General features: G+C 38.0%; 1 protein-coding gene across 2 annotated transcripts; it reads left to right on the top strand.

Moving 5' to 3' along the window:
* The first annotated feature begins 10,347 nt into the window (after positions 1-10,347).
* On the top strand, positions 10,348-12,844 carry LOC104102512 (seed biotin-containing protein SBP65-like). 2 transcript variants are annotated; one of them, XM_009610230.4, is made up of 3 exons: positions 10,348-10,894; positions 11,321-12,326; positions 12,427-12,844. In XM_009610230.4, the coding sequence occupies exons 1-3, from the start codon at positions 10,435-10,437 to the stop codon at positions 12,575-12,577; spliced, it is 1,617 nt and encodes a 538-aa protein (XP_009608525.1). In that variant the 5' UTR covers positions 10,348-10,434; the 3' UTR covers positions 12,578-12,844. The 2 variants fall into 2 exon arrangements, with proteins under 2 accessions (XP_009608525.1, XP_009608524.1); XM_009610229.4 differs by having other exon boundaries at positions 10,351-10,894; positions 11,321-12,315.
* Positions 12,845-14,411: the final 1,567 nt, after the last annotated feature.

Below are 14,411 nucleotides of genomic sequence, written 5' to 3'. Positions count from 1 at the left end.
CGGGGTAATTTTGGTAGGGGTCATCCTCCCAGACCGTTTCATTCAGCACTTCATGTATCTCCCGGTGCTCAGGGAGTCACGGTCCTATTATGCCTTACTCTGGGCAGCCAGTATTCAGTGCACATTCAGCTCCTATCAGTGCACCACCACTCTAGAGTTACTACAGTGGTTATCGGGCCCATCTGGGCCAGCTTCAGCTTCAGCAGCCACGACATCAGGATATGTGTTATGAGTGTGGGAACATTGGTCACATAAGGAGGTATTGCCCTAGATTGGCGAGTAACAGATCTCGGCAAGAATCTTGTGCCATCATACCGGCACCGGTTGCTTCACCGCCTGCTCAGCCAGCTAAAGGTAGGGGTCAGGCAGCTAGAGGTGGAGGTCAGGCCGTTAGAGGTGGAGGTCAGACCGTTAGAGGTGGAGACCAACCACTTAGAGGCCGTCCCAGAGACGCAGTTCAGAATGGTGGGGCCCAGCCCCAATTTTATGCTTTTCCAGCTAGGCCTGAGGCCGAGTCATCTGATGCTGTGATCATAGGTATTATTCCAGTTTGCCATAGAGATGCTTCAGTTCTATTTGATCCAGGATTTACTTATTCCTATGTGTCCTCTTATTTTGCTTCATATTTGGTTGTGCCTTGTGATTCTCTAAGTGCTTCTGTGTGTGTATCTACACCGGTGAGAGACTCTGTGGTAGTAGATCATATCCACCATTCGTGTGTGGTTACTATTAGTAATCTTGAAACTAGTGTAGATCTTCTACTTCTTGATATGGTAGATTTTGATGTCATCTTGGGTATCGATTGGTTGTCTCCTTATCATGTTATATTGGACTGTCATGCCAAGATAGTGACCCTAGCTATGCTGGGGTTACCTCGATTAGAGTGGAAAGGAACTCCTGGCCATTCTGACAGTAAGGTTATTTCTTATATGAAAGCTCGGCGTATGGTAGAGAAAGGATGTCTAGCCTATTTGGCTTATATTCGCGATCCTAATGCGGATGTCCCTTCTATGGACTCAGTACCAGTTGTTCGTGAATTTTCAGAAGTATTTCCTGCAGATCTGCCGGGAATGCCACCCGACAGAGATATTGACTTCTATATTGATTTGGCTCCGGGCACTCAGCCCATTTCTATTCCACCATACCGTATGGCCCCGCTAGAGTTGAAGGAATTGAAAGAGCAGTTACAAGAGTTACTTGATCAGGGTTTTATTAGACCCAGTGTCTCGCCCTGGGGTGCACCAGTATTATTTATAAAGAAGAAAGATGGCTTGATGCGGATGTGTATAGACTATCGGCAGCTGAACAAGGCCACTATCAAAAACAAATATCCGCTGCCAAGAATTGATGACTTATTTGATTAGCTTCAGGGTGCCAAGGTATTTTTGAAAATTGATTTGAGATCTGGTTACCATCAGTTGAAGATTAGGGCATCTGATGTCCCTAAGACAGCTTTTCGAACTCGGTATGGGCATTACGAGTTCCTAGTGATGTCATTTGGGTTGACAAATGCTCCAGCAGCATTTATAGATTTGATGAATCGGGTGTTCAAGCCTTATTTAGATTCTTTTATGGTTGTATTCATTGATGATATCTTGATTTACTCCTACAGTCGAGAGGAGCATGAGTAGCATCTTCGAAGTGTGCTTCACACCTTGAAGAATAATAAGTTATATGCCAAATTTTCAAAATGTGAGTTTTGGTTAGACTCAGTTGCCTTTTTGGGACATGTTATATCGGCAGAAGGCATAAAGGTGGATCCTAAGAAGATTGAGGCTGTTCAGAATTGGCCTAGACCTACTTCGGTTACAGAGATCCGGAGTTTCCTAGGTTTGGTAGGTTATTATCGTCGGTTCGTGGAAGGGTTTTCATCTATAGCAAGCACATTGACCAGACTAACCCAGAAGGGTGTTCCATTCAGATGGTCAGACGAGTATGAGTTGAGCTTTCAGAAGCTCAAGACCGCTTTGACTACGGCGCTAGTATTGGTATTACCCACAGGCTTAGGATCGTATACGGTATATTGTGACGTATCTCACATTAGGCTTGGTGCAGTATTAATGCAAGATGGCAAGGTAATTTCATATGCGTCGCGGCAGTTGAAAGTTCACGAGAAGAATTATCTTGTTCATGACTTAGAATTGGCAGCCATTGTTCATGCGCTGAAGATTTGGAGGCATTACCTCTACGGTGTCTCGTGTGAGATATTTACTGATCATCGTAGCCTTCAGTATCTGTTCAAACAAAAAGATCTTAATTTGAGGCAGAGAAGATGGTTGGAGTTGTTGAAAGACTATGATATCACCATTTTGTATCACCCCGGAAAGGCCAATGTGGTGGCCGATGCTTTGAGTAGAAAAGTTGTGAGTATGGACAGTCTTGCGAATATTCCGATTGGTGAGAGGCCATTAGCTGCAGATGTTCAGACTTTGGCTCATCAGTTCGTGAGGTTAGATGTTTCAGAACCCAGTTGGGTTCTAGCTTGTACAGTCACTCGGTCTTCTTTATATGAGCGCATCAGAGAGAGGTAGTATGATGATCCTCATTTACTTGTCCTTAAGGACACGGTGCGGCACGGTGATGCCAAACAGGTTGCTATGGGGGAAGATGGAGTTCTGCGAATGCCGGACTGTATTTGTGTGCCTAATGTGGATGGGCTTCATGAATTAATTCTTGAAGAGGCACATAGTTCTAGGTATTCTATTCATCCAGGTACCGCTAAAATATATCAAGATTTGCGGCAACATTATTGTTGGAGGAGAATGAAAAAGGATATAGTTGCACATGTAGCTCGGTGTCTGAATTGTCAGGAAGTTAAGTACGAGCATCAGAGACCTGATGGTTTGCTTCAGAAGTTAGAAATTCCTGAGTGGAAGTGGGAGCGTATCACTATGGATTTTGTTGTTGGGCTCCCACAGACTCAGAGAAAATTTGACGCAGTTTGGGTCATTGTGGACAGGTTGACCAAGTCAGCCCATTTCATTCCAGTGGCAGTTATCTATTCTTCAGAGAGGTTAGCTGAAATTTACATTCGTGAGATTGTCCGCCTTCACGATGTGCCTGTGTCTATTATTTCAGATCGAGGTACGCAGTTTACCTCACATTTCTGGAGGGCTGTACAACGTGAGTTAGACACGCGGGTGGAGTTGAGTACAACATTTCATCCACAGACAGATAGACAGTCAGAGCGCACTATTCAGATATTGGAAGATATGCTTCGCGCTTGTGTTATAGACTTTGGAGTTTCTTGGGATCATTTCTTACCACTTGCGGAGTTTGCTTATAATAATAGCTACCAGTCGAGCATTCAGATGGCTCCATATGAGGCATTATACGGAAGGGGATGCCGATCGCCAGTTGGTTGGTTTGAACCGGGAGAGGCTCGGTTGTTGGGTACCGATTTGGCACAGGATGCCTTAGATAAGGTCAAGATTATTCAAGATCGACTTCGCACAACTCAGTCTAGGCAAAAGAGTTATGCCAACCGTAAAGTTTGTGATATTGCATTCATGGTTGGAGAACGAATATTCCTCCGGGTTTCACCTATAAAAGGTGCAATGAGGTTCGGAAAGAAGGGCAAGTTGAGCCCTAGGTATATCGGACCCTTTGAAATTCTTGAAAGGGTGGGTGAAGTAGCCTACAGGCTTGCATTACCACCTAGTTTATCAGCGGTTCATCCAGTGTTCCATGTGTCTATGCTTCAGAAATATCATGCTGATCCATCCCATGTGTTATATTTCAGCTCAGTCCAATGGGACAAATATTTGACTTACGAGGAGGAGCCGGTGGCTAATCTAGCCCGGCAGGTCTGACAGTTGAGGTCTAAGAGTTATCCTTCAGTTCGGGTGCAATGGAGAGGTCAGCCGGTAGAGGCATCTACCTGGGAGTCCGAGTCGGACATGCGGAGTAAATATTCACACCTTTTCTCCAGCTCAGGTACTTTTTCTAACTCCATTCGAGGACGAACGTTTGTTTTAGAGGTGGAGAATGTGATGACCCAAAAATGTCATCTTTAAATTTAATAAGTAATTCTATGTTCTAAAACCTTGAAAAGCACCATTTATCATTCCTCGACTAGTGTGCGCAGTCCGTACATTTTTCCGGAAAGTTTTTATGTGAAAAATGGATTAAAATGGGAACTAGAGCTTTAAAACTCAACTAAGTTGACTTTGGTCAATATTTTGAGCAAACAAACCCGGATCAGTGTTTTAAAATTTTTGGTAGGTCCGTATCGTAATTTGGGACTTGGGCGTATGCCCGAAATCGAATTCCGAGGTCCCTAACCCGAGTTATAGAATTTTGATGAAAAATTAAAAGATTGAAAGCTTAATTATTTCTAAGAAATTACTGATGTTGAATTTATTGACCTCGGGCCCGTATTTTGGTTTCGGAGCCCGGTATAGGTCCACTATAATATTTATGACTTGTCTGCCGAATTTGGTGAGAATCGGAGTTGATTTGACGTGATTCAGACGTCCGGTTGTAAAAATATAAGTTTTAAAGTTTTCTTGAAAACTTCCTTTGATTTGGTGTCCGATTCGCAGTTCTAGGTGTTATTTTGGCGATTCGATCATGCGAGCAAGTTCGTATGATATTTTAGAAGTTGTGTGCATATTTGGTTTGGAGCCCTGAGGTCTCGAGTGAGTTTCGGATAGGCTACAGGATGATTTCGGACTTAGAAAATCTGGTTTTCTGCAGACTTCAGGCTTCTGGTGTGTTCTTCTTCGCGTTCGCGAAGGTACTCTCGCGAACGCGAAGAGCAAATTGGGCTGGCACGTTTTGTGCTTCGCGTTCGTGACATAGTGACCACGTTCGCGAAGGCTTGAGGCTCAAAGCTTCGCCTTCGCGATAGAAGCCTCGCGTTCGCGACGGGAAAGAGACTGGAGAGGAAAAATTAACCTTCGCGTTCGCGAAGTCCAAGCCAGGCATGCATTGCGTTCGCGAGGTAGCCCTCGCGTTCGCTAAGAGTAAAATTTGACAGCACATAATTGTGCTTCACGAACGCGAGGCACTGACCGCGTTCGCGGAGGGTAAAAATCCGAGAAACAGAACTTAAGTTCTGGAAATGGGGTTTCGACCCATTTTCAATTTTTTTCCATTTTTTAGCTCGGGTAAGGCGATTTTTGGGTGATTTTTACGGAAAAACATTGGGGTAAGTGTTCCTTATCCTATATTGATTATATTTCATGATTTCATACTCATTTATATCATGAATCCGTGAATTTATGGAAGAAAAATCAGATTTTTATAAAATCTTCCAAAAACGAAAAATTAAGATTTGAAGGTCCATTTGATATCGGAGTTGGACAAATTTGGTATGGTTGAACTCGTATCGGAATGGGTATTCGGATTTCGCGAGTTTTTCTGGGATTTGAGACGTGGATCCCACTGCCGAATATTTTAATAATTTTGAATTTTTATCCGAAAAATTTATAAATTCATATGGAATTAATTCCTATGATTAGTATTGAATATATTGAATTATTTGTGAATAGATTTGAAGCTTTCGGAGGTAAATTTAAAAGGAAAAACTGTGGTTGAATAATTGATTGGAATTTGCAAAGCGAGGTAAGTGTCGGGGTTAACCTTGACTTTAAGGAATAGAACCCTTAAATTGTTTGTTATGTGAATTACATGTAAACGACGTATAAGCGAGGTGACGAGTGTCTATACGTCGTCAAATTAATTGTTTGCCTGCTTACTTGAAAAATTATAAATTAATTATTATAAAAATTATTTCTCTCTTATTCTTTGCAAATATAAATTCTTGAATTCCTGCATTAATTGTTATATGCTATTTGAATTATGTGCCTTAATTGTTATTTGACATTTAGCATAATAAATATTAAACTGCCTATTTGCTCCCTGATTTTCATAATAATTTGCTATTTGTCATTATTTGCTTCATAATTAAACCATAATTATTGTATGCTTGTTGTCTTGTAATTTTATATTAATTATTACATTTATTAGAAAAATTTCTTCTATAAGAATTGGTAAATAAAAATGTTAGAGGAGCGGGTTGCACGCCGCAACATGATTGATTATAATGAATATATTGGAGGATCGGGTTGCACGTCGCAACAGACTTATTAAAAGTCTATATTGGAGGATCGGGTTGCACGCCGCAACAGACATATTAAAAGTCAATATTGGAGGATCGGGTTGCACTCCGCAACAGACTTATTAAAAGTCTATATTAGAGGATCGAGTTGCACGCCGCAACAGACATATTAAAAGTCAATATTGGAAGATCGGGTTGCACGCCGCAACAGACTTATTAAAAGTCAATATTGGAGGATCGGGTTGCACGCCGCAATAGACTTGATTAAAATGAATATGTTGGAGGAGCGGGTTGCACGCCGCAATAGAACTGAATTTGGATATATTGTGAGAGAGGGTTGCACACTGCAACAGAAATAATGGAAATGATAATTGGTTATGACTGCTGAGTTGCCTTCAATTATTATAAATGAATTACCTGATTTTTTCCTATTATTGTTGTTGTTACTTATATTGCGTACAAGTTAATGTAAGTAAACCTCCTTAGCCTCGTCACTACTTCGTCGAGGTTAGGTTTAGTACTTACCAGTACATGGGGTCAGTTGTACTGATACTACACTCTGCACTTCTTGTGCAGATTTTGGAGTTGGTCCGAGCGGCGTACCATAGACTTGCTCGGATTTCAGCTATCAGAGGAGACTTGAGGTATAACTGCATGGCGTTCGCAGTTCTGAAGTCCCCGTCTATTGTACTTTAGTTGTGTGTTTATTTCCAGACAGCTTTATTTTATTCAGACCTTTATTTATATTTATTCTAGATGCTCGTGCACTTATGACACCAATTATGAGATGGTATTTAGACACCGTTATTATTATGGATTATTTTAAAATTGCTTCCGCATTTGCTTCCTTGTTATTAATAAATTTAAAAATTATTTTAAAAATGGATAATGTTATTCTAACGTTGGATTGCCTAGCAAGTGAAATGTTAGGCGCCATCACGGTCCGGATGTGGGAATTTCGGATCGTGACAGACGACCCGTTATATAGAATTTGACATTTATGTTCACCATTACATCTTCATCAATGACCCTCATAATTGACATTAAAGGAGGGAATGATCACGGGACCTCCTTCCCTAGACACAACTATAAATAGTGAGCCCAATTATCATTGGAAAGGACACGGTTTTCTGGCTAAACTTACACTACATTCTGTATAAAGCTTAATACAATCTTACTTTCCTGCTTTTTGATCTCATCATTGTTGTGCCCGGAAACCTTGTTCCCAGAACTGTCATCTCTGTTGTTTCATCTACATTTTAAGGCTAAGTATTGTACATTTCTTCAATTATTACATTATTTCAGGATCAAATTAGTTCACTTGTTTAGAAATCATGTATAAATTCAACTGTACCGTTTTACGGGTAAACAAAATATTTTGTTGAACAAGCATGACGATCTACGCCTGTTGTGCATAGTGATGTACTGACGTTGGATCCAATAATTCATACAGCTCTTATTTTTATCAACAAACTAGATAAGTTTCGCCCGTGCAAAAATACTGGCCCAACAATTTCAGTTTTGAGTAATTCGTTTGTATGTTGGATATTGGTGCATTCCCTAATTCCTAATAGTAATACATTTTGCTATTGTCTTTGTTTTAAAGAGCTTGTTTTATTTCTTCTAATTTCGAGCAAAGGTTTATGCTGAATGCACTTAATAGGAAATTAAATTTCAGTAGCTTTGTCCTAGAGCAGTAAGAATAATCATGGAAGCAACTTTTTTTTCCTCGGTTGTTCCTCCCTAATTTATTTTTAGGTTTGCTGTTTTTTTTTTTTGGGTTTACTTTTTTTTCTCTCCATTCTTTTTAACATTTTCCTTTTCTTTTCCTAGAACCCTCCCATTTAACAACTTAACATAAATATAGTGGGGAATACTTTTTTCACTTTACACTTATATTTTTTGAAAAAATGAAAGTTATAAGTTACCAGTTTGCTTCGTTTAACTGAAACGTTTCTAACTAAATATATATTATGATAAATTTTGGAACCCATATAGAGTTTATTGAAGAAACAAATGCATGAAGAAAGTTTCTTTTGCTCTTTTATTTAATTGGAGTTTCAATATATTATCCGAAAAATTCTTCAAATTCAAATTAAAATGTACATTGATTGAACTTCCCTTTCTAGACTAATCAAATCTTACTTATGCCTTTCTTCACCAAAAATATTCGATATTCAAGAAACTTCAAAAGTATAATAAGCTACAAGTTTTTTTTGCATTAACCCATAAATAAGTAATGAACTTAATTAAATGTAAACATAACCTTGACAATCTAAAAATCAGATTCTAATATCAAAATGCTTGTAAGCTTTCTTTCAAAATAAGACCGTACAAAATATATTGAAAATTTTAACAAACATAATTTATTATTACAAACATAAATTAATGAGTTGAGCTTAACGAAAGGAAGTAGGATTTATATCGTTGATCCCAACTTATTTGGGATTGAGGTATAATATTTGTTATTGTTATTGTTGCGGTAAACTTTTCTTTTCCTTCAAAATGCATGTTATGAAATGACATTTTTCTCCCTTTTCTTACTTTAGCTGGAATCTTTTTAGTCTAATTTGTATTATGCTAAAGAAATTGAGTTATCATTAATTGGTGATTATTAACCAAAGTTTTTGCTAAACTAAGTAAGACATTGATTAGTTATGTTCATTTTAATGATGATACTAAATTTAAGTTAACTCGTAAATAACCATACTAATTAATTAAAATTTTGAACCTCTAGTATAACAAAGTAACATTTGAATAATAAAATTAGCTTTGTTAACATATGAAACCAACACAATCTATCAATAAAAAAATCAAGTTTTTGTGACACTATAACAAAAAATACCAAAAGAATTAACGAGCATACATGAAAGAAGAATTAACCAAAAAACAACTAATGTATCAACGAAGAAGCCCAAAAGGAGGGGAAGTACATGTGTCTTAATGCTGTGCCCACGCTTTCAGATTGAAATAGCGAAAGTAGAAGCAGTGCTTGTCTTGACTTTAGAGTAACAAAGTGAGACCCATAAAGGGGCATTTTTAATCGGGACACTCAAAATTTAATTCAGCAATTACAGTAAAATTTCTTTTGGACCAATGAAATTACTCCGTTTTTCATGAAATGACCATAATGCCTTAGAATTGTTGTCCAGCTGCTAACTCCCTCTTATAGATAGTAGAATTTACTGCGTTTGGCCTTCTTCTGCCTCTGCTTTTCTGCTCAGCCGTCGAAGACCAATCATTTATTTCTTTTTTGTTTTGGGGTTCGACTAAATTCAGTTCGAGCCGAGGAGTACATTGGAAGATAAAAACAATTCTTAACAAAGATTTTATACTTTGGTTCGAATCCGAAATTTCTTGTTAAGAATAAAAAGTACTTATATCCTTATTGGTCCAATCATTTCTTTATTGTACAGAAGGTCTAGCAAGAGTTTTTAAAATACATCATATGAATTCTAGTCGCTGAAAAAAGTAAGGTTAAATAGAACGTTTTCCTCGAAAAGAGGGCAATCTGAGGAGGAAAGAAAGAAAGCTCGAGTAACTCGGTATTAGTTGATTATCTACTTAAGGTAAGGTAAACCATAGTTTAAAAGCACGAAGTTCAGCTGTTCAGACGACTCAATCGGTGGTGGGTGAGTTAAATTAGAAACTCAATAACTTTAAGAACTCATAATTCTGGTATATTAAAGCTTTTTCTAAATAGTAATATATTTGTTAATCTATTCCAAAAATTATGATTATCAGATAATTGAAGCACATGCACCTAGTAGAAAATTGATGTTTTTCTGATCAGTAATAAATATGATCGTTTTTATCGTCGTAAAATAACTTTTTACCTCCTAGTAACAAGTACTTGAGAAATAGGAGATCCAAACTGAGAAGCGTTGCATTGCACTTACATATTTATATACATTACCAAAGTAGTTATGTACCATTTCAACAGTACTTCTTCAACGAGATAAAATTGTATGTAGTTCTCCACTCGTAATTAATTTAAATATCCAGCTAAGATAACCCTTTTTCTTATCCAGCTAAGATAACCTTTGGACTAAGCTATTGCAGGACAAATAGTAACACACTACGACATAACGACACGTTAGCATCCAGCTGCTGAGTCATACAGTTCCATATTCTCCCCACGTTGCATGAGAAATTGCTCACCTATAGCCAATATCGAACCACCTGTCAATTCTCATGAAATAGTTATCCCAATCCTGACCCTGTTCAATTGCTTAATTCTTTGAACTTCTCTAACATTTCCTTCTTATAAAGGCATCGTTTCTGAAGTCAAGTCTCATTCATATACTTCAAAACGCTTTACAAACCAAAACCAAACTAAACCAACTAAACTACTAGTTCTGTTTAACACAATGGCTTCACAGCAAGAGAAAAGAGAGAACGTTACTGATGAACGTGAAATCAACCTCGAGAAAAATAGAGTTCCCCAAATGGCTAGCCATTTTGAGTCACTAGCTGAGAAAGTTGAAGGTGCAGCCGATGTCCATCCTGCAGGTACTGGTTCTATTCATGTCAAGAGCACTGTTACTACTGATACTGATCAAGGGGACAAAGGGGAACAGTCTCAACAAATGCAGCAAGCTCAAAGGGAGAAGCAGTCTTCTACTGATCAAGCTAAGAGTTCTGAGATTGTTAATCAGGGGAGAAACCAACAGGGATTTGAAGAGAGACCAGGTGGCGTCAAATTTGTAGTTCATGGCCAAGAACAAAAGGGTTCAGACACAGGCAGAGAATCCCAAATGCAAAAGCAGGAAGGTGAATCTCGTGGCCAAGGCATTAGTTCCATGCAACAAAGTAGAGGAGTTGGTACAGGTTAGCGGCGTGATCAGTTGAATACTCTTACTGAATACTCTTTAATAGCAAAGATTCTACTTATAGCGTTTGTGTATATAAGTAAAATAAATTACTTATATTGTGTCTATGCAATTCAAATAGAATACCTATACTGTGTGTATATAACTAACACAGTATACAAGTCTAATAAAGGGTGATCACTTAGAAGTTAGAACTTAGAACATTCTTGCTCGAAGAATATATGAGGCCAATTACTGCTCCCTCAGTTTCTTTAAAAGACTGGCACAAATTGTAAGTCCTTTTTTTCTTTATTTAGAAAAATTTAAAAATAAAAAATTTAACGTTAAACTAACGTGTTCAAACAGACATTGAAACAGGGGGAGTACTTTGTATACACATGTTAAAAATTTGAACATCCTTAAACAATATTCTCGCCATTTGCAGGTGGCCAACAAGAGACAGAAACACAAGCAAGTGGCCAAGATGAAAGCAGAGCAGGGGGAGTAACTCATGGTACTACTGAAGAGACAAAAGGTCCATCCTTGGAAGAAATATCTCAATACAGGGGCACAGCACAACAGAATTCCATGGAAGCAATAAGGGCAGCTGAAGAGCGCTACGAGAAGGCCAAGGAAAAGGGCGCCTCCACATTGCAGAATGTTAAAGAATCAGCAACTCATGGACTTAGCGCTGCAGGTACTTATGCAACAGAAAAAGGTGCACAAGCTAAAGACACTGTTACTCAAGGTGTTCAAAAGGGAACTCAATATGTTGCTGAAAAAGCTGGAGTGGCTAAGGATACTGCCCTTGAGAAAGGCCAACAAGCTTATGCTGCAACTAAAGATACCCTTTCAAGTGCTGGACAAACTGCAGTACAATCAGCACAACAAGCTAAAGATTATGTTGCTCAAAAGGCAGGGGAGACTAAAGAATATGTTATCCCAAAAACAGAGGAGGCTAAGGAAATAGAAACTCCTTCCCCAGAGGAGATAGCTTCAGTTGCAAAAGAGAATGTTCAAGAAAAGAGCAAGAGTGAGACAAGCTATGTAGGAGAAAAAGCTACTAAAGTTAAAGATGTAACAGTGGAAACAGGGAAAGGTGCAGTAGGATATGCAGGGAAAGTAGCTGAAACAGTGAAGGAAAAGGCAGTAGTGGCAGGTTGGGGAGCTGCACATTTTACAGCAGAGAAAGCTGCAGATGCTACTAAAGCAGTGGCTGGAGTTGCTTCTACTGTTGCAGGGTATGCGGGAGATAAAGCGGTGGCGGCGAAGGAAGTGGTTGCTGATGTTGGGAAGAAAACAGTTGGATATGCAGAGGATAAGTTGGTTGCAGCAAAGGATTATGTAGTTTCAGCTGAAGAAAGTGCAGCAGAGTATGCAGCTAGGAAAAAGGCAGAAGCAGAGAGAGAATTAGAAGCTAAGAGATCACACGACACCAAGGTAAACAAACGGTAATTGGTTTTCTTTAAAACAGTACGTAGTGTCGAGTTAATGATTCATTTTGCTAATAATTTTTGTACTGCCATATATGAATCCTGAAATATTTTGTAGGAAGAAACAAAGGTGGAGGAAAAAGAAAGCGGAGTCAAATCAATGGAGAAAGTTAAAGAGTCCATTCAAGAAGAATCAGGAGGAGGAGAGAAAGGCAAGCAGTTGGAGGAGGGAGCAGCAGTGGTATTGCAAGCCATTGGCGAAACTATAGTTGAGATTGGGAAAACAACTACTGATCTTGTTGCTGGCCGTACCAAAGGGGAGGAATCAGTGGGAACTGAAAAAAGTCAACCACAATAAAACAGCTTGAGATGGATATTCTGAGCATTTCACTTGGTTTGAATTTAGCATTAGATTTTGAAGTTCGTTTTGGTTCTGTTGAAGGGTGGTTTGCTTGATGTTAGATTGTCAAATAATTAGAGTAAATGCAATGATAGTGTATGTTTTTGTCGATAATAATATGATATGATGATATCTTCTTTGGTGTGACAAATAACCACTTATTCCCGTGTCTTGTATCAGTCCTGGATAAAGTCCTTTTCCGTGAGGAAGTTTTATGCAAAATTTGAGTTGATAAGGGTATATTTCTTTGGAAATGAAGAAGGGTAAATGATAAAAAAGAGCAAATTGTGTGTGTGTGTGTGGGTAGTTGGGGGGGGGGGGGTATATTGGGATTCTTGTGAAAGTTATTTTTCCAGGAAAATGTTCTTCAAGGAAGTTATTTTTTTCACTTTCAGTTACAAAGAAACATTTTCCATAGCGATCGACTTCCTCATTTTATAATTATGGGTAGATGGTTTAAAATTGTACCGTAACCGTTAATCGAACTGTAAAAACGGTAATAGTTGACGAATTGATTGAAATTTTATAATTAATGACTAAATGAGTTGAGAGCGGATTACTCAATTTTTTTATCAGATAAACCGTTAACGCGTTAATAATTTTTATATTTATACTTTTATATGTATATAAAGTAATATGTTTTTATCGGATAAAACGTTAACATGTTAATAATTTTTATATTTATACTTTTATATGTATATAAAGTAATATTTGAAACCCTAAATTCTTAATTTTTCAAGTATATTGGTGTTGGGAAAGTCAAACTAGTAATGTTGTATTTGTACCACATGTTCTATCCCAAACTATGACATGATCTTTTTTTCTTTATTCATGGGGTGTACAAGCTTGCTCGACCGGAATATCTTGATTGAGCGCCGATAATCCAATATTGTACAAGCTTGCTCGACCGGAGTATCTCGGTTGAGCGCCGGCAATCCAACGTTAGGAAGGCAATCCAACATTAGGAGTAGCAGCTCAGAGCAATCGTCTCTTGCCATATATAGAACATGTTAGGTTCAAAAAAATTTCTTCCTGAGAATATTTAAATATTTGCTCAGCTAGACATGTTTTATGGGTTATCATTGACAACAGCTTCATTATTGGCACTTGGCAGCGTCCTTAAGAGTGATTTTAAGAAAATAAATGTCCATTTGACTTTGTTGAAATCCTATACGGCTAAAAGTAAGAAGTCGGACAAATTCTATAATTCTTTATTTCTTTTTTATTATCTATTTGATTTAGTTAATAATTCGTCCGATAATCATTAATCCGATACTAATTCGTCCGATATCTTATTGGATGACTAGCGAATTACTATATTTATAAAGCAATAATCGATAAGTCGAACCGTTAAATGTAAAAATTAGCCTGATAAACACCTCTAATTATGGGTGGATGTTATTTTTCTTCTTACTATTTTAAGTTTTAAGCTCATATTATCTACTTCTAACGCTTGAACATTACCATTATTCATAAAACACATTTTCAAGAAACACCTTTTCCATTAATTATCGTCGTAGATAAAGAGGACCAAATGAATCTACTTCTCAGCACGATAGTAACACGTAATCACAATTCGTCTTTTGTTTGGTCAGTTACTAAAGGACAAAACATCAAAGTAGATAAAAGTTCTTGAAAATGGACAATCTTCCTTTACCCTGACGAGGTATGTCTTTAGCATGGGTTTTAGGTAGGATTTCACA

Source organism: Nicotiana tomentosiformis, chromosome 7 (genome assembly GCF_000390325.3).
Source record: "Nicotiana tomentosiformis chromosome 7, ASM39032v3, whole genome shotgun sequence".
NCBI classification, from domain to species: Eukaryota; Viridiplantae; Streptophyta; class Magnoliopsida; order Solanales; family Solanaceae; genus Nicotiana; species Nicotiana tomentosiformis.
Note: the sequence above shows the minus strand (reverse complement) of the source record. Positions and strands in the feature narration are given on the sequence as shown.

Coding starts and splice junctions, on each gene's coding strand:
- LOC104102512 (XM_009610229.4), top strand. CDS start 10,435: ATGGCTTCACAGCAAGAGAAAAGAGAGAACGTTACTGATGAACGTGAA. Junction 10,895..11,320: donor AAGTAGAGGAGTTGGTACAG/GTTAGCGGCGTG, acceptor CGCCATTTGCAG/GTGGCCAACAAGAGACAGAA. Junction 12,316..12,426: donor AGAGATCACACGACACCAAG/GTAAACAAACGG, acceptor AATATTTTGTAG/GAAGAAACAAAGGTGGAGGA.